Source organism: Haliotis cracherodii, unplaced genomic scaffold (genome assembly GCF_022045235.1).
Source record: "Haliotis cracherodii isolate W230 unplaced genomic scaffold, xgHalCrac1.p SCAF_3, whole genome shotgun sequence".
In the NCBI taxonomy this organism is placed as follows: Eukaryota; Metazoa; Mollusca; class Gastropoda; order Lepetellida; family Haliotidae; genus Haliotis; species Haliotis cracherodii.
Genome location: NW_027266286.1, coordinates 46,986,559 through 47,007,628, shown reverse-complemented (window position 1 = coordinate 47,007,628; position 21,070 = coordinate 46,986,559). Strand labels below are relative to the sequence as shown.

At 39.9% G+C, this 21,070-nt stretch overlaps 1 protein-coding gene across 1 annotated transcript in view; it reads right to left on the bottom strand.

Moving 5' to 3' along the window:
• The window catches only part of LOC139474842 (pyrokinin-1 receptor-like), a 72,279-nt gene extending 54,012 nt beyond the window's left edge, over nt 1-18,267 (bottom strand). The window contains exon 1 of the mRNA XM_071257990.1: nt 17,904-18,267. Within this exon, the coding sequence (XP_071114091.1) occupies nt 17,904-18,246 (343 nt within the window). The 5' untranslated portion in view covers nt 18,247-18,267. The remainder of the gene's footprint in view (nt 1-17,903) is intronic.
• Nucleotides 18,268-21,070: the final 2,803 nt, after the last annotated feature.

Here is a 21,070-nt window from a genome sequence, read left to right as displayed (position 1 = left end):
TCTCGATGTGACTCATCAGTATGCTACTCCAGTCGCTCATTCTGTGTCCTGCAAATAAACACCATACCTCTCGCCCACACTGGATCTGATTTAACCCGGTTGACAAGTTTGAGGACGCTGGTTATTAACTTGAAAGAGATTTATTCATAAATCCTGCTGTCAAGGGTAACACTGATTTGTTTATTCGTTTATCAAAGAATCACGTACCGTTGTGAGTCATCTTAAATGGCGATGGTTCTTTCACGAGCAAAGACGTAATCTAGGATTGACTGAGAACATCAAGCGCCAATGCAATTGAACACATTGATCTATAATTTAATATAAACGGTTTTGTTCCATCCTCTCGAAATCTAGAAACAACTGAAACAATTTGTTCACGGGTAAAAGTATATGTTACTTATTAAACCTACAGAAATATTACTCCGCCGTGTGAGTATATTTTGTAAACTTTCCAAAATGAGGCATGGAAGAATAAAGTCCAAAATAGGCAGCAGAAAAAATGTTATCATGGATTATAAGTATTCCCAATCCATTCATTGAATTAGATTACCCGAACTCTGTCCTTAGCCCTTGGATCCCCTTTACGGTCAATCATCCCTTTACGATCATTAGGGTTAGTTAAATCTACCCGTTTAGTGGCTATCATAGATTCTATAGCAGCTCCTAATATTCTTCATACTAAAACGTCGAGTAAAAAGTATAAAATGGTTTTGTGTCGATTACGTTGGGGAATGTAGGCTACTGGAAACTGTTCTGGAACATTCACACAAGCCACTTTCACCGGCTACATTTTTTTCAGTACTGATTCAAAAGCGAACTCACCGTTGTGTCGTCACTAGTCATGCTTATTCCTCCATCGTTCCTTATTATTATCTACATCATCCTTATAGTGTTCCCTACCACACTTTTCTGTCACAAATATCACCATATATCATTCATGCGTACTCGCGAGTTCGACGTCTGACGTCTGACGCCTGAAACCGTTTTCAGTTCGCGGCATTACGGCTCATTCCTCACCACTCGCTATCTTGTAGATTACGGAATGGGACGAGTGTGCCAAATGGCATCGGGATCATTCGTAAGTGTCCGTAGACTAAAGTCACGAGACACCATGCCTACCCGTAACTTTCGTAAGTGTCCGTCACCTATTCGACCCTTTTCGTTCAGTTCCGTGACGTCATAGGCATGACTAACTAAATTTGCACTAAGTTTAACAGTGTGGACGTAGCTCAGTCGGTTAGCTGTTAGCCCCTCTTTTGAAAGGAAATAATATGAAGTTGAACAATCAATGGCAAGATGTTCATGCCTGCAATAGCTACAAACAGTGTCTCAGAACGAACACTTATAACATTTAAAGATGATTGACTTGTGCAAACTCGCAGTTCTTGCACACACGTAAGTAATCGTCGCGATTCTATAGTACACACACACACACACACACACACACACGCACACACGTGCATAAGAGAGTTTTTATTATCAGACAGTGAGTGAGTGAGTTGGGTTTAACGCCGGTTTTAACAGTATTCCAGTTATATGATCACGGCGTGTCAGCTTAATGTGGGAGGAAAGCCCGAAGTGATGCAGGTCTCAGACGTTTACCACTTCGGTGAAACCCACGAACACGAGTATGGTGCTTACAAACCTAGAAACATAATCGGGGCGAACCGGGATTCGAACCAACATATTATCAGACAGAGAACAGAAGACTGTGTATCCCTCGCTTAGTGCCGATCAGGATCGTATTACCTAATGTTTTAAAAGGTACAATTCATAGAATGACTGACATCTTTACTTCTTGTACTCGATCAAGTAGAACATTGTTGCACATTACGCTCACAGGTAACAATACATGTGAATTAAAAAGATGTATATTCCGAGGAAATATAGGAACTATCCAGTCAACAAGAAACATCAACCTACTCCACAATATTGATCTGGATGTTCACCATGCTCCGATGAAAAAGGAGAATCCTCATGCCTTGTGAACAAATGTGGTCTGTCAGTAATCAATAAACTTATTGTGAACAGTTACCCTGACTGGAAGTGTACGTCAGGTCATAAAGTAGAGTCCCTCTTTAAAAAACAAATAGATTATCGAATTCTAATAAAGATGTGTAACGGGTGTGAACTAACTACTACATGTACTACTAAAGTTACATCAGCAGTGACTCTTTGGAACAATTGTTTGACATTACACTTGGTGAAACCTTTGTAAATCTCTCGCATCAAAGGTTGAATTAATGTAGTGAACATAGACAACTTTCTATATTGTAGACAGCAAGGGCACAGCAAGCTCACTGACTTTATTTTAATTGACTTGGATTCAAGTTTCTCGTCACATGCCATCAAACCTTCTCTTAAATTTGGTTAAAACATATCAATAATGTGTTTAAAATCGTTCAAACGAACTCTTTCAGGAGTAATAGGAGATGCATTGATTAACGTGTCTAGCGGAAATATTGAGCAGGGTTTCAATTTTTACTCGAGTCAAGTTGAAAGACATCGGCAATATTTTGAGAAAAAACAGGGCACGTTACCAGTGACCAAGACTGAATTCAATAGTGGGTTACCGTGTACATTAGCTCTAATTTGAATCACCCTATTGTGTCAATTAACAACATTTCTTCTTGACTAACGATTCTACAGATATCGATGCTGGAAGCGTGCACATAAGGAAACTGAGTAATTAAATTGACATGTTCAACTTAAGTAGGTTTAAACCGACAGAAAATCGTATTCTTCGATTGACTGAATACCATCTTACAACACTAATCAATGACAATACTCATGTATCTATTGCGGAACCTGTCCAAAGAATGAACGAAACCTACCTCTCGGACGTAGCTTTAGGCATGAGTGGTATATTAATAAACCATGCATTCAATTCCTCTAATAATCCTGCAATGAGGTAAAGAAGTCTGGAGGGGAGGAGGATCGGATTTTGGAAATAGCATGCACTGATGCCATATGGTAGAACTGTGAACTTTTGTATAGATGCAGTTATCGCAGAAAGTATCTGAGTGAGTTATGACGCTTTCGGCAGTATTAACATTTCAGTTATATCACGGCGTGTAGGTTTAAATTGGGAGGAAAACCAGAAGTGAAGTTAGTATATTGCTCCTTGTACAAAATTGGAGTTATTTCAAGTTCTTTATTTCACCAAAATCATCTCACAGTTATACACGGTACAATTTCGTAAATGTATTAATAACACTCAACATTTTCCAAGGGCCACATATTCGACTACATATTGCTATTTCGGTCCTTAGAAATTGTTGAGTAGTATATTTATATGAGGCAGTTTCATAATACAAAATTGTTGCTAATGGTATAATGATATGACAGTTGGCAAGTGAGAGCTATTTTAACAGGACAGTGGTAGTAAGTTATAATAAATACGTACCACTGTTATTCTTGTTTTAACTACTGAAATATGCAACAAATATACTTACTTAAACGATTGAGTGGTGAAACCCACGAGACCGGTTTATTGGTAACAAACCAAGGGTCATGTATATAATCAGTATATCTATTGTTAACAAATAATAGATCAGTGCAAAAAACACGCGCCCCACAAGTGTTAGAAACTGCAAGCATGTATCATAGTCAACATAGTAATTTTCCTTGACATGAAGTATACGCATTTTCGCAGTCGGTTGATATTTCTTAATAAAAGCGACAAAACCCTATCCATATTCATAAGAGACCTCTCCCAAAAGCAGAGTCGATTGCACGAATCCTACCATATCAAGAACATGTGCTTATGAATCACTATCAAACAGATGATACCAGAAAAGGAAAAGGTGAGCGTATCCTGCTGAATCGGTGGCACTCGTCACAACCACATGCAAAGACAGGTCAATTATTGGGAACGTATTGGGACAATAGTGGATTGCTTAGGACATGCTTGTTGTTACTGATACGTCTAATTTTAAAATGTCCTCCACATGTCTACCATATACCTTTTTGAAAGTTTCACTAAGACATTGCATGTTGTAACCTTCATCAAACAACTTCTGAGCAAAAGTCATATGACGCTCTTGATATAAATCTTGGAAGAAGGAGCTTGCTCGATTGTACCTCAAAAGTTGTGAAATGTAGACACCAAGGGCTGAAACTGCTGGAATATTGATCGGCATTAAGGAGGAGTTCACTATTGGAAAGGTGGAAAGAAATTGGCTGTTATCAGATATCAGATCATCGATATAACTGACGCTTAAGTTAAACTTCTTGGACAATTTACCTCATTTTGACTTTGCCAATCCGAGCAGAAACTCCGATTCATATGTACAAAGATACTAACCAGAAGGAAGGGATGCACAAATGGTGCCCATGGGGAGTAGGTGGGCAGAAAACAGTCTGTTTCGCCTGAATGGAAAAGATATCAAGCACACTTAAAAAAGTCATATTGTATCACCAAATAACTTTTGGAATCATTGGTCGGGGGTGACTTGTTGCCGCAAGTTCCATCCAAATTCTTGCAACGGTTTTAGTTATAACCCGTTAGTTTCCGGATTATAATTGGTATTGAGCAACCCGTGCGTGTCGTAAGAGGCGACTAACGGGATCTGATGGTCAGTTTTACTGACTTGGTTCATGCATGTCATTGTTTCCCAGTGGCGTAGATCGATGCTCATGATGTATACCACTGGATTGTCCAGTTCCTGATAGTCAGAGACCACCGTCATGTAGATGGAACATCGCTGAGTGCGGCTTTAAACAAGAAAATAAACCTAACTCACATGAACTGTTTGTGTATATGCTAATTACATCTCACCATCTTTCACGGGGGATAACCCTTTTGCCGAAACATATAGTTGGTAGGGGCCCCTGGTGCTGACATTCGCACGCACACACACGCATACGCGAAGCTTTGAAAGAAACACACAGACAGGTGACGGAACCCTACCTTAATGGTAAATGGAAAGCGAATTCATTACAAGAAACTTGATTCAAACGTAGGCATAACCTATCTTCAACATGTTTTCCTAGTACCTACAATAGAGATGAATCTATGGCATTTTGATCCGTTAGAAAGGGATAGAGTGAAGCAAGTGCCCAGAAATGACAATGCACTGGATATAATTTGTGGAACGAGACGCAGTGCCACATGTACATGTACATGTACATACAATGTCGCTTCCTTTTCACCTTTCCAGGTAGCATTGTCGGATACCTAAATCCAGACAAACAGGTGTCTAGTCTAACAGGGTTCCATTGTATTAATTTGTGAATGTCACAATTATTGTGTTCAAGTCAAAGCATGTTCATACATACAACCTGAGCGATTTGGTATACCACATGCATGAATATGTGGGATGGTTACTGACCCTTTGATAGAGCTTGTGTGTGTCTTTGACCAAAAACACCGGTGTCAGAACGTGCAAACTATGATCGTAATTATCAGTATTCCGTGAATTAGGAACACTCTTGTCCATGCGCAAAACATGACTTGGTGTCATTTCAATAGAGAACGAAATAAATACTTCATAAATGTCTCCTAGAAACTTCACAGAGAACATGAATCTTAGGAAACAGTACAAAAACACCTATTTAACCACATGTGTTTATTTACAAAATTTGCCTGTTGCGCATTCTTGTATTTGTCAAGGAAAAATTAAACCATTCATGTCGAACCTGTTGACGACTTGCCTGTCACATCTTACCGACCGAGCATAACCATCAGAGTTAAGTGTTCTTACAACCAGATCTAAACAACTTACTGGGCCGAATGCCACTTAATCTTTCAGGAAACTTCGATCGGTGGCTATATAGTTGAGATTTGGTTCTTAATGAATGACTTTTTTCCATCTCTGGCAAAAGTCCTTAACGATATGGTCTGTGAAATCGATAGAAAAATGGGAGAAAGGTTTAATTTTACACTGGTACAAATGCCGGTGAAGTAATAACTTAACGCCAACGTGTAATTCTACTTGCTTGCGAGGTGTGCGAGGCATTCTGTGAAAGGGACATTGCTTGCTACATCCACAATCGGATCAGACCTAGTCTGGACGTCTCGGTCGTTGTTAGATGACCTGACGTTCTTGTGCATGCCCTTCTGAGCAGAGCATATGTTGTTTGACACAATATTTACACAGACACGTAAGCATTAATACAAATATTCATAGCATAAACATGTTTGCCATGTTCCTTCAAGTCACATCACGCTGTAACTCATCAGTCTTCTACTCCAGTCGCTCATTCTGTGTCCTGCAAAGAATAACCATTCATCTCGCCCACACTGGATCTAATTTAACGCAGTTGACAAGTGGGAGGTTCTGGTTATAAATTTGAAAGAGATTTATTCATAAACTATGCTGTCAAGTGAAATCCTTTTTTGTTTATTCGATTACTGAAGAATCACGTTCCGCCATGCGTCATATTAAACATGGAAATTGCGATGGCAAAGATGTAAATGCCAAAGAATTGAAGACACTGATTTATAATATAATACAAATTTGTTCAAGGGTAGCAGTTTCTGTTAACAATGATAGATACTTTCCAATTTAAGGTATGGAAGGAAAGTCCTAAATTTAGAATGGAAATTTAAATTTATAACTTTAATCACCCCTCCTAATTTGAATATGACAGGCAGACACTGAATGATGGTGTTAATGTCGATGCACACTATTTTGGAACGACGAAAGATTAAATCCTCCAGTTATGTTTGATAGTTTTCTCATGATCATTTGGTCATATATTCCATCTGATGCCTTTATTGTTTCTACCAACAATATTGTAAGTTGTTTGATAAAGGTTACAGCTTTCAAGGAATGGGTAAAGATTTCATTTTTTTATGGCAGACATGTGGATGTCATTTCCAAATTTGATAAAAATGATGTCCGATACAATTCCTTATTTGGACTTGTACCTTATGTTCCCGTATTTGTCAGGCGAATTAATTAAGCATTACTACAGAAATTTATTCGATCAAAGAATTTGATATAAGTGACATATCAGATAATACCACATAAAAGGCAAGTATTTTTACCGAGTAAGATATCTGCATCAGTAATATTAACTTTTGACACTAAAAACTGAAGACATGTCTATTCCATTTTTACTAGATTCCAAAGCTCCAAACAAATCCATACAAAGAAAGTTATGGTGCTGGCTCCAGCAAATGCATCCCCAAATTCCTGGGAAACATTGTAATATTACATATGCACTGTCGCTAAATTCAATTTGTCAAAATTGAAAGCAAATGTCATCTGAAGTTACTGAGTAAGCAATTTTGAACATTAATGCTCCATTTCCTCATAGATATATCGGGCGGTCGGGTAGTCTAGTGGTTAAAGCGTTCGCTCGTCACGCCGAAGACTCGGGTTCAATTCCCGACATGGGTACAATGTGTGAAGCCCATTTCTGGTGTCCCCCGCCGTGATATTGCTGGAATATTGCTAAAAGCGGCGTAAAATCAAACTCACTCACTCACTCATAGATATATCAATATGAAATTGTTGGATATTTAGTCAAAAGGTATCTATATAGCCAATTCACAGAGCCACAGATATCAATATATTTGATATCACAGTTGATGACAAAGTATTTATTGTCAATAAGAAGAAGAACACATAATGTCCATTCAAATGGTCGATTTCGAGGTCGTTAAAAGATTTGGAACTATATATTTATTATGCTCATTACATAAGAACAAAGGCTGCGTTTGACCTCGTGGCATTTTGATGGACAAAATTAAATACAATGACCTATGTGCAAACAGTGTGACTCTTTTGACAACTCTCTTTCCTTCCAAAATATAGGGGACTTTATTTCTTTTTTTTTGACATATCTTAGGAAACACGCGAACATGAGCAATGTATTTTCCAGACTTTTACATACATTGTTTCTCTCGTATACAATCTCAACAATATGGTCAAGTCTTAATTCAAAATACGATCAGATTCGAATGCTCATTCTTAACATTAGGTATTCATCACTCGGTCGTGCGTTTTCCTGGTCGGCTGATATAGCATACACTATTTCAATAGTGTGTTGCAAGCTCTATTAACATAGGCCGTTAGAGTGGTAGAAATGCTGAATATGGGTAATATTGGGGTCGATGGTTGGACGTTCAACTGTCGCCTGTGTGTGTGAAATCAATGTTCAAATTATCAACCAATAGTGATGATATAGAGCTGTCGTATTGTTTTCAAGAGCGTTCAAGAGATGCTGGACTATCTTTATATTCTAAACGTTCCAAATAATTCTTTTTTATAATCTTCAATAGTAATTGTCAGCTAATCTCCATTCAATGAAATTGTGTCTAGACAACAGTCGTTATAACATCGACAAATACTGATTGGTATTTGAAATGAAACAAGTTCCCGTCAACGAGTGTGATTCGTTTCGAAAATCCAATAGCTCCTCACTTGAAGATTTAGTGAAACGTCTTCCTGATCTCACCAGCGATCCGGTCGCTTGCATCTCACACTAGATCTTGTCGAGGGTGATGGAGGGCGCACTTGATTCACACGGAGGCGTTGTATAGGTCTGATATCAATACGTCTCGCCTCTGGAACTGCGAATATGTTTTATCCACTGATGATGAGTTTTGGATGGGGGTTAAATACATCAATTCCCATGTGATATGGGCAGATTATCTATTGAATGGCGAGTCGGGAAGCTCTGCAAAGCACATTCAATATGGGAGGGTTATAGGAAGCATTAAGAGAGTGCTATCGGTCTTGTTGACTGAATAATGCTCTAATCCTGTAGTCGAAATGGGGATATCATACGATCAATTTCGGTCTTTTCATGCACGAGTATTCGGTAAACGTGAATGCCTTACCTACATGTAAGATGTAATTATTGGTTGGCGTGTTTCATCTAACACTGGTAGATAATTGTCTCACTATTAGCTAACCACGTAGGAACACGCGTTCGACACCGCAAGCCGTTTGCTCATTTTCTTGATCTTGTTCTTAGTGCTTGGAGGTGAGGTGAGGTGAAATTGGGTTTAACGTCGCGTCCAAGATTGTTTTAACCCATACAGGGTAACAACAAGTACCATTTTTTAACGTCTTTTGGTATGACGTCGCCGGGGATCGAACCCCGGACCTTCCGCTCTCCGTCGCTTATTACTTGTAAAAAAGTTACCATAAGTATAGACTTCGTGTAATAACATATATGGCTTATGTTTGTCTTATTGAGACACTTGTGCACCCACGACGTTCGTCATAACTGTAGGGTTTCAATGATTCATTTTGGGACATTTTTGTAAAGATTTGGCTTCTCTTCTTTTTGTTTGCTTCCTTTTGAATAGATAATTAGGTAAACATTCTTCGATGTCGTAGTCAAATAATCCTTTTTTGGTGGTACTTATAAAATATGAATGTGTTGACTTAATGTTCTCTTACAGACAAATCCATTGTATCGAACTCTGATTTGTCGAATCCCCGGTTGTGTTCGACCCAAATCGTGCTGTATGTACTACCATTTTAACCTGGATGTGTCGAATTCCCGTTTGTTTCGAACTAAATCTATAGTTTCATGGGTTGAAAATAAGTTACAATTCGAACTCAAAATACAACTTAAATTAGCATTTGTATAATTTGAATAAAATGGATACAAAAGCATGAGTGCAGATATGCTTGTGTTTATTGATTATTATATATGAATATATATGTTATTTACCCTACATGTACGATGTGGTTTATTTCTGATGGAAGGGTCAGACGGTATACAGGTCCAGTCGGGTGTTGAACTACGGGTAAGTCGAACTTTATTCATGTAGTTCACAGTCTTTCGAGACAACATTGCTCTTACTGCTTTTACATTTCCCCACATATTGCATTATATTTACGCATAATTGAAATAGGTTACCAGCACGGAGCAAGCTTCACGAAAAATACATTCAGAACAGCGATGAATTCGTATATAGTTGAAGGTAAACGCTCAAAATAGTAAATGAGAATGGTCATTATTTTTCCATCAGAGCTCTGTGGAGGTTGACCAGTGATGACAATCTCCTGTGGTAATAACCATTATGTTTCACTACAGATCCGAGTCAAGCCTCCTCAGGTCGCCAGTGACACTCTCAATGTGTGCCTAGGAAAGGCCAACTCCTGTAACAACACCTCCAGACACAGTAATGCTACTCATGGCGTTCCTTTTAGGATGAGACAAATCCTATGTTATGATACATGTCTGGTGGGATGACCTATTGTTTGTTGTCAGGATTACTGCCTGGCCTTGCGTTGATATTTTACAGATGTTGTGTGGTGGGGTGCTGGGGGACATTGTGAACCAGCAGAGTGAGTGAGTGAGTAGGGTTTTATGCCCCATGTTTATCAATATTCCAGCAATATCACGGTGCGGTAACCCATTTTGGGAATCAAACACTGGCCTTCGGTGGAACGAGCGAACTCTTCAACCACTTGGCTACCCCTCGCCCCTACACCAGCAGAGCTATGGTTGGCAAGGCGTTGTTGCACTGGTTCAAAATGAAGCCGACGGGTGAAGCAATTATAGTTACCCAACATTTGTGATACCCTCCTGGTGGAATCGTTCTGCCTGACACTGTATTCCTTATCCACTGGAACTGGTGGGCGAGAGTTTTCCCCGTTTTAGAACACTATTTCAGTGTCTTGAAACATTTCATATCAATGTCAGAGAATGTTTAAGATAATATTAGTGATGGTGCCTTTAGTTGCCACATACGGTGTATTGGGCGAGGCGTGCGCGTGAGTAGGATCAAAGCGACTTGACAACCTTTCAATGAAGTGCCAAAAATCAGGAATGACCCCCTTTTAACGTACGTACATACAGCAATCGCAAGCTCTATGTGCAATGTCACGGGCGTTAGGTTTTTGTTTCGAAACCGTTCCATCTTTCTTCCAACGATCGGTCATAACATTTTATTTCATGACCCCCCTGCTGCGTGGGTGGAGTTGGTTGACATACTGCCCTCCGTGGCCCATACACTTGGTCAACGAAACTGGAGTGCCTGGTGGTGTAAACAGTCTTCCACAGCAGAAATTATGTCATCATCATTTGCTTCATGCAAGAGAGCTCTTTCTGAAGAAGGGGATATCTGAAGGTGCCAAATCTGATAAGTCGAGAGGCTGTAAAATGAGTTCATGGTGGAACAATACACCTTTAGTGAGTTTCCAAGACGTTTTGCCTTTATATTCTCCCATAGTAGCCTTTAACAGATCTAGATGAGCACAATAGTGGCCATTAATGATTCCACAAGTAGGATTCCCTTGGAAGCCATCACCTTGTCAAATGATGGAACAGGCTTTGCCGTATTGTCGGAGGCCACGTTACAATTAGATGATAGTGGTGAACCAAAGATATACCCATGTTTACAAATCGCTCAACAACATCAACTAGGTCTGCTTCAAAGCAACGTTATAATTAGTTCTCCCTGGATGAACCAGGAGCGGTTCTCATCAGGATTAAGAAACCTTGGAACCCGGCGTGTTTTGTCATCCTCAGTTCTTCATTCAGAATGTTCTCAACCTTTTCATGAGAGACATCTGCTATGACGTGTTGTGCTACGTAAAGTGTTGTGAGTCGTCGATCATCCAGACTCATATTTGATTTATCAATGTTTTCCTCAGTGGTATCAGTTGAAGGTCTTCCTAATCTTGGATCATTCGAGGCTCTCTCATCCCATCTTGAATTCCGCTGCTCACCTCTTAACAGTGGCAAAGAAGGAGCACCATGTCCTGAGGATGACACCATGGGTGGCTGTTTGAGTTAGCTTTTTCTGTTGGAGATACTTTATGGGAGCGCGGTAGTCAATTCTGTCCATCATCAACAGCAAATAGTGAATGAGTTGGGTTGAAAGCTGCTTTTAACAGTATTCCAGTTACATTGCGGCGTCTCAGCTTAATGTGGGAGGAAAGCCCGAAGTAAAGCAGGTTTTAGACGTTTACCACTTCGATGAAACCCACGAGCACGGGTATGGTGCTGACAATCCAAGAAACAATCGGGGCGAACCAAGATTCGAACCCACAATTATAGGTTTCTGGCGTGCCCAAGGGACGCAACTCTGCACAGCGAATCGCGGCGCTTTAGACGACTGGGCCACTCGTGCCCCCTCAACAGCAAATATCTAGCTACTGTAATACCTACATATATATGCTGCATGGTTGTGTATTTGGTTCAAATTCAGCATGTAAGCACGGACAATACTGCACTTAATACATGCTAAGGACGTATTATATATCCATCATACTTGGGCTCAGAACGTTTCCGCCGCTTTTAGCAATAGCACGGCAAGGGGCACCCGAAATGGGATTCAAATGTTGTTCCCATTTCAGGAATCGAACCCGGTGATGAGCGAAGACTTTAATGTCCAGGCACCCCCTTAGACATGTAAACCACAAACAAGACGGCATATTCTAACGGCAAGTTATTATGTTTATCTGACCCCTAAACTATATGTTGTTTTCAAATACACATACAGAAGTCACTGAACATCTATGAATGTTAACATATACGTAGCTGTATCTTCACTCCACATAACCATCACGGAGCCTTCCATGTCCTTCATTCAGAACCCCGTACAGCTGTAGGCCTAGGGTATATAATTTCTTGGGTCCCAAGTTCACAACACAATTACTCTAAAGCAGTTATCCTAACTGTGTTAGAAAAGCGAGAATTTGGACCTTAAGCTCAACCAAAGCTCCCCATTAAACCGGTTCAAGAATGCTAAGCACTCAGCCTCAAGGACGCCTAGATGCATTACAGGTCTAAATATGTGATACATTGAACTTTCTTTCATGATTTGACTCGGCAAATAAAAAAAATCTGATTTATAGTGATCCATTCATGTAATTTTTATCATTCATGCATTTTGTTTACCATTTTTCCCCGGGCAAGAGAAAGTATACACCCATGTTTGATGGTGACTAAACGTGAAAAAAAGAAGAAAAGAAATGGTTACATGTATTCGATGTTGATGTGTTTGGTACGGGTATCATAGTTGTGTTTTGGACCTTACGTGTTTCGGCGACTGTTTTCAGCATAGTAATGATGTGATTACGTTTGTTATTGTTTGCTCAAATCCGATATTCAAGTGTATACTTTTTTGACCGGCAGTATTTTTTACACATTTTCATCGCCCCGGTCGCAGATGATAGTCCTGGTAGGAGGCCATGGCACATGCGCTTTAATAGTCATTACTTCTGTGAAAGGATCAATATGACACGGTGAACTCTGTTGTAAGGGCACTAGTGAAGGTACCCAACGTGCGTCGGGCGGCATCAGTCCTTTGGACAGCAACTGTACGAGAGTTCGGATTTGATCGTTCCGGTATCCACATGATATTTGATATCAAGATATCTGTGATAAAGACATAGTGGTCATTCTCTGTAAATAAAAGCGACAAACCCCTTTCCACCATCAAAAAGCAATCTCTGCTGAAAACATTGTACCATTCTGACAATATCATGCCTCATGTTTTTTTTATTATAGTCACTATAAATATGATACCTGGTGTTCGGGAAATGGTTCTCATAGCCTGCGTCACCGATTGCACCCATCGCAAATACATGCACATGCAAGTCAAGTCGCCACCTGAACAAACCCGGGAACGTAATGGCCCAAGTCAAAATATAGAATTGCATCGGACACCATTTTGATCTTCCACATGTCCACCTGTTAACATCGCTTACTGTTTGCTAGTAATGTTTAATATACATAACGACGCACACACACACACACACACACACACACACACACACACACACACACACACACACACACACACACACACACACATACACACTTTCTGAGTCTTTGGGGTACACATGTGTACGAAAATCCGAAAAGTTTTCGTTTAGATCGTTCCTTAATATGTTCACATAAGTAAGTATATGTGTATACACTGTATAAACCTTTGAACGTGAATATTGCTTCTCGTGAGAACACCCTTAACATCATTCTGATTTCCGTTTGTTAGTCATAATATATCTTTGGGGAAGCACTTGTTAAAGCAATGTGTTCAGTGATATGATGAATTGATCATGATGCTACGACAGTGGCAGATACGGATACTGCTTGACAAATGAAGATGGCATTTGAGTGAGTGAGTGAGTGAGTGAGTAACGCCGCTTTTAACAATATTCCAGTTATATCATGGCGTGTCAGTTTAATGTGGGAGGAAAGCCGACAAACCTGAGCTGACAAACCTAGAAACCTAATCGCGAGAATCTGAAGCTGGATGGTAGGAGCCAACTCTACCCAGTACTAGTACACTGGTGACTTGAGAAACAATAAGTAAGTATTAGGGTAGGGTTCTACGCGGCCTTTAGAAATATATCACGGCGCGGTGACGACAGACATGGGTTATAACCATGTGGGGCATCGAACCCGGGACATTGCTGAGTCTTTAACCACCTGGCCTCCCTGTTCCCCAATACTATTAGAGACTATTCAAAGATTAACAGCACTGTTGCTAAAGATGGCTATACATGCGCAAAATCCGACCATCAGTGAGTATGGTTTTTCGCCGCCTTTAATCATAATCACGCATTATCGGGCGATGGACACCAGAAATTGGCTTCACACACCATTCATTACATCCATCTGGTGATTTCATCTGGAGCTTCGGTGTGGCGAGTGAACACTTTAACCGTTAGGCTACCCAACTGCCCCACGAGTGCTAGGAAAACGACAAATTGCATCTGGGATTGATATGAATGCCATAATACACATTCCTTAATGGTTATGGACTCGACACATTATTACTGACTTATTACTGGCGTATGTCACGCATGCAATTATATCATATCCAGGGCTGGACATCTGCGTCCACTCTAACGTCTAGACTGTCGAATCATTAGCCAACTGTCTCGTGAAAGTCACTGCAAGAGAATTCATCTTCTGAACATCAATAAGTATAGTTCAAATACGAAAGATGATTGATCGTGTGAAAAAAGCAATTAAGAAAAACGCTTTGTACAACTAATTGAAATTGACACATGGTAGAAGATGAAGGTAATTATCAAGACCTTGCCCCAAGATAGGTAGACACAAGGGAGGCAATCGCAAGCCAACTAAGAAAAAGCAAAAACTAATTGTTGAAAACTGAACGTGTTGAAGATAAATGGAACTCGAAGATGTGCAAATAGCAGGTTTGAGTTGCCTTTTAGCGCTGAAAACTTCCTTTTTTCTTGTTGTTGCTTGCGGTTTTGTCAGAAATGATGAACACAGCCTATTACATACCTAATTAGAGTTATATTATCAGTAATAACAGAAGCATTTATGCTGTGCGTTGCTCGTGTTTAATACCCGATAGCGTTCTTAGCAAATGAGTATTTTTTTACAATTTCAATGTCTCGTGGACAGGAGTGATAACATTGTTTTTGTGGGATCTGAAACATTCTTTTCTTTAATATTCCCAATAAGTTGGTCAACCGGAAGTTGTATCTCAGTCACCGGGATGTAGTTGTCGTTGTATTTGTGGCATTGGCGTATATCATGAACGTTAATTGTTTGGCAGTACAAATAAAAAACAAGTAAAAACTTTTCTTTATAACCTACTACCGTGTGTCCGGCGTTGACCGATCATTAAATATAAGTAGATTTTATCTACCTCTTAAATGCATTATCATGTGATCATTAGTGTGTACATAAAATGAAGGAGTATATGAACCGGTGTCTGAAGTGGTTTTCTTTTGATAGTACTTTAATATTTGAGTACCCGAGGTTGTAGAAAACGACATCTTATTTTATCGTAATATTGTAACTAAAATAAAATTGTTATGGATGAGCAAATTCTTTATTACATCATCCATAACAATTTTGTCTTAGTTACCATTCCAACTTCTAAAGAAGTTGTAATATTGTAATCAAATATTTTATTGTAATAAATATCTGATAGCAATATGTCACCACACAGATGTTTACATTGTAGAGAAGTAGGTTTTAAAGGCGTTTGGGAGCTATTGTAGAGCTATATCCTGGAATTTACTTCCACACCTGCATACACCAGCATTGAATGACAATCTAACGGTTAAGGGGCGGTCGGGTAGCATAGTGGTTAAAGCGTTCGCTCGTCACGCAGAAGGCTCGGGTTAGATTCCCTACATGGGTACAATGAAGCACATTTCTGGTGTCCCCCGCCGTGATATTGCTGGAATATTGCTGAAAGCGGCGTAAAACCATATTCACTCACTCACTCACTCACTGTAACGGTTCGGAGGTATCATAATACACTTCTCGAACAGCTGTGTGGTAAATATATTGATTCATGGAAATCTCTGTATACATGTATGTGCAATTTCCGCCCCTCTTTCAGCAGTTTTCCAATCGACCTTTACAGTTAGACAGGAGGTGATGCGGGCATGCTTTTGATAACCACAAGCTGTTGTTGGGCTTATCAATATATCATTCTAACAATCACCGACACGTTTTGCTGCATAAATGATTTAGCTTTTATGGGATGACTGAAGTCATCAAGGGTGCTACTTTAACAATTAACTCAGTGCTGAAGATATTGATCATACCAATACATTATTCCATGCAAGACGAATGAATTAAACCTATGTGTCCTACAGAGCAGAAGGCTAAGAAAGATTGTGAAGTATGAAATATTGTTTCAAACATTACAAAATTAGAGTGACCAAGTGAGTTAAAATTTAAAGTCACATCGGCAATATTTCAGCCATATCGTGACTTTGAAAGGTTATATAGATAATAAATACATGCAAACTATAAAAAACAGTCAATAAAGGACAGTAAAATAACGAGACTTATCACAGATCATGATTTAAAACCAGCATGGAAACATAAAATTACATCACTAGACACAACAATTATACATTATACAAAAGAGCTGCAGATCGCCAGCAACTGAAGGTAGATCACCACACCAGGGGCCATGGGGACTTACAGTACTTTAGCTACCTGCATGGACCCTAGCAGGATTTACATCATGCCTTCAGGTGTTGGCGATTATTGTCAATTTAGCCGAATTAAAAGAACACATATTCTGCGATTAAAACCGTGGCAGTAATAAATATACTTTGACTGACGTGGACTTACGTACCATCTCCGGGGGACATACAAAATTAGATACTTATATGTCACATGATATATTTTATAGACAACAATTCTCAATAACTGTTATTATCAATCGTACACACGCCCATAAAAAAGACATTAAAATCATATCAATTAACTTGATTTTAGTTTCATAATTAATGACCACACAGAAGAGGCGGATTCGACCTTATGAAGTATAACTCGACTACACAGGAAAAACTTTGAAGACATATTGTCGTGTGCTTCATTTAAAAAATGAATATGCAACGAGTAAAAAATAACGGTGACGCCATAAGGAAATGAATCTGGCATCATTTAGCTGAATCATAAATACATTTCCGAATTACGTTTCCTTTGATGAAAATGGATACGGAAACCGAATGCATTGAATCCTTTTCGCAGAGCAAAACTGTGTATATTCTAGATATAACATGTACCCCAGTAACTAGAATATATGGTAATACTGATAATGATGACAAGAGGGTTAATACTGCGCTAACTTCAGACAAGCAGTGTTTGTACAAATGAAGATTAATATTGCGCTAACTTCTCTATGTAGAACACATTGTAACCCGTACACAGAAGCTACGAAACAGTGGTGTAGTATATGTGTGTGTGTGTGTGTGTGTGTGTGTGTGTGTATGTGTGTGTGAGAGAGCGAGAGAGAGAGAGAGAGAGAGAGAGAGAGAGAGAGAGAGAGAGAGAGAGAGAGAGAGAGAGAGAGAGAGAGAAAAAAACACACCAATGAGTGATATCATGACCCGATGCGCTTTATCTTACGACAGGCATAGGTCACCTATATATTCTATTATCCCCATCCTCGTCACATCCCCATCCGGATTCAATGCTTTATGCAAACAACACGTGAAGTTAAAGTTTCGTAAGATTCTAACACTTACCTAGAAGAAGTGTGAGCATATCCGACACAGCCAGACTGAACAGGTAGTAGTTTGTGGCTGAGTGGAGATAGGAGTTCTTTGTGATGACGATGCATGTGGACATATTCCCAATCACCCCTGTCAGGAAGATCACACTGTATACGATAGTGAGCGTTATCACAGATGCCAAATCCTTTCGTCTTTCGCCAAAGCTTTCCACCAAGAACTCCTCCACGTCAAAGGTGCTCGTGTTTGTCCACTCATCCCCACTTGCAGCACCCGGTGATACTTTCGTGGAGTCGTTTATCAGTACAGTTGCTACAATGTGGAACTTTGATCCGTTGATTACATAATTTGAGACCATTTCAAAGCAGGTGTCGTTCACAGATTCACTTTCAAAAACAGTATAACCTTTGAATTATTAACCATTGGTTGACAAATATCATAAATACCCACAATTGGCCATTCGAATCGCGTGTTGTTTAACGATTGTCATGTTTTGGTTTGTTTTCCAGAGAGATATCCACACAAAAACCATCATAAGAACCCATCAGGAGCTTTCAACTCTTGAACGATAATCCATTTAACTTTGTGTGGGAAGCTATTTTCTCTTTTGCAAGTCCTATCCATCTTTTCGCCCCATCCACTCGTACATCAGTCCCTTGTTTGAGAACTTGTGTATCATGCATACAGCAAATCAAAGCTTCTGTGATTGCTTTGACAGACTTCAGCTGCAACACCCACACGTTTCGCTACAATGCAACAAGTCCAGCACAAGACCACGCTGAAACGTTGCCATCGCCTACCATTGTGAAGTACGTGGGCACAGAGACGATCTCGCGGCCGCCCGTCCAAGTGTCAATACTCTAAGTGGTCACATAGCAAGAGCAGCGGCTTCTGTTCCGTCGTACAGCGCGCGCTGATTGATCAAATGAGTGTGTACCTCGTCTGCTATCTATTGTGAGTCTGGAAGTAATTGCTGGTCTTTAGGGATAGGTGTATTCGTTGAACCTATTGAACAGAGGTGAGATTCCAGCGTCGTACATATGTTCTCAGTGGGGAGCAAAAATCGTCAATGCCTTCACAGGTAACCCTCGGCTCGGCGTTGAATTGTGAGGGTAATATCCTGCACAGGGCTGGACGTGACGTCACGGCTTATTAGGCCCAAACTCAAGAGAGTCTTAGATAACGTCTGATCTGTCGAGAGATTCTGAAATAATTCTGAATCAAATAGTTTGAATCACGCAGCGCTGGGAACCTACTAACACCCTGTCCCAGATTTATGTCCATGGTCAAGATGAGATGGGTGTACAGATGGAGGTAATCGGTTTTGTCCATGTTTACGTCAATTGGCACGATGCTTTAATTCGAATAATCCTAACTGGTTCGATCATGGGCCCGGGACATTGTGTGTAGCATATTTGCAAGGTAATATCTACATGCAATCGGACTCTTTGTTCAGTTTCCTACCAAATCATACACAATGTAACCCCGATATGTCGGAAAACAATCTCCCAGTCGTTTACTGTTGTGTATGTTTGTAAATGATACATAGTTACTCCCTACCAAGTGTCGTTAACGCGGTCGATATGAATTTGTACCGTTGAGATTAAGCAGGCTCTACTGTACTATTCTATTCAATATACTACACGTTTAATGTTTGAATATTTCCCGAGCACAAAGCTCAGAAAATAACTTACTTAGCCACATCTTGTATTGGAACTGGCAAACTAAAAGCGACAAATCACTCGTGCGATTAGTTTATGAATCGCTATTAATTAGTGATGGCAGCAGGTTCAAAATAAAGAGTAGAGTATTGTATACTGATAGCATTCTCTTTAAAATAACTATATTAAAGGAATTTTGACAGTCTCACTCACACAGCATATTACTGTAAGAAGATACAAGTACATAAATAACAAGTTATGGGACTGTTATGTGTTAACTTGTGGCAATGTCCATCTGCAAACCAGCGTTGGTTATTTATTTGACCAGAAATGGCAAACCGGTTTGGTGAAATCACAAATGACAGTCTGCGATTGTAAACACATTGTGATACTCTCGGAGTATCACACATGATGCAACAACGAATGCCCCAAATGAATGTCGAAAATAACAAAACATATCATTAATATGATGGCTGGATGTTATTCCTCCTTCTTAAACTGATATTTTCAATGGCGCCTTAAACCGGTATTATCATTTTGTTCATGACAAAGAAGATTCTTTATGTGAGTGAGTATGGTCTTATGCCGTTTTTAGCAATATTCCAGCAATATTACGGCGGGGGACACCAGAAATGGGCCTCACACATTGTACCCATATCGGGAATCGAACCAGGGTCTTCGGCGTGACGAGCGAACGCTTTAACCACTAGGCTATCCGACCGCCCCAAGATGCCTTAAGTGCAATGGACAAAGAGCATGTATCTACATGTGTTGGGTTCCCAGTGCACTAAACATGGAAGTCGGGAGTGTTTCAGGATGGTAAGGCAACATCTACACCTGTAGATTAGAGGGAACATCAATAGATTAAGGTACGATCTAATGTCAGATAAATCACATATGAGTCTTGTTTGGTAGAGTTGAAAATCAAAAACTCAAAGGATAAAGCGATAGAACCATTCGAAATTTCTTATATTATATGTGTTGATGTTTGATACCGACACAGTTTGTCTTTACTAACTATCGGTAAGTTGTAGTACTGTTCTAGAATCGCCGGAAACAATAATTAGGATAATTAGTAAATCATTGACCATCTTGACGCCATTGTGTGGATTCGGCGGGCGTGGTGTGAATCAATGATTTGTCTTGATGCATTATATTTGGTCAGTCAGCACTACGTTCTCGAAGGAATTGTAAAGTGGTTAACGTCTTTGACTTGCGTGACTTCTGTCTTTCGTCCCTCAATAAGCTGCTACTACGCCGTTGTATCATGTGACTGCAATATAGTGGCGTAAATCCATTTTCTAGATCTCATCCACTCACTCACATCCCCCCACTCACTCGACAGCTTGCCCGGAGAGTGGAAGTCGGGGGTTCGATCCTCGGCCGCGTCATACCAAAAGACGTTAAAACATGGTCCTTTTTGTTACCCTGCCTAGCGCTTGGCATTAAGGGGCTAAAACAAGGACTGGTTGGCTCGGAGTCTGTATTTTGTGTCTGTGTTAATGTTAAACTTGCGGCATG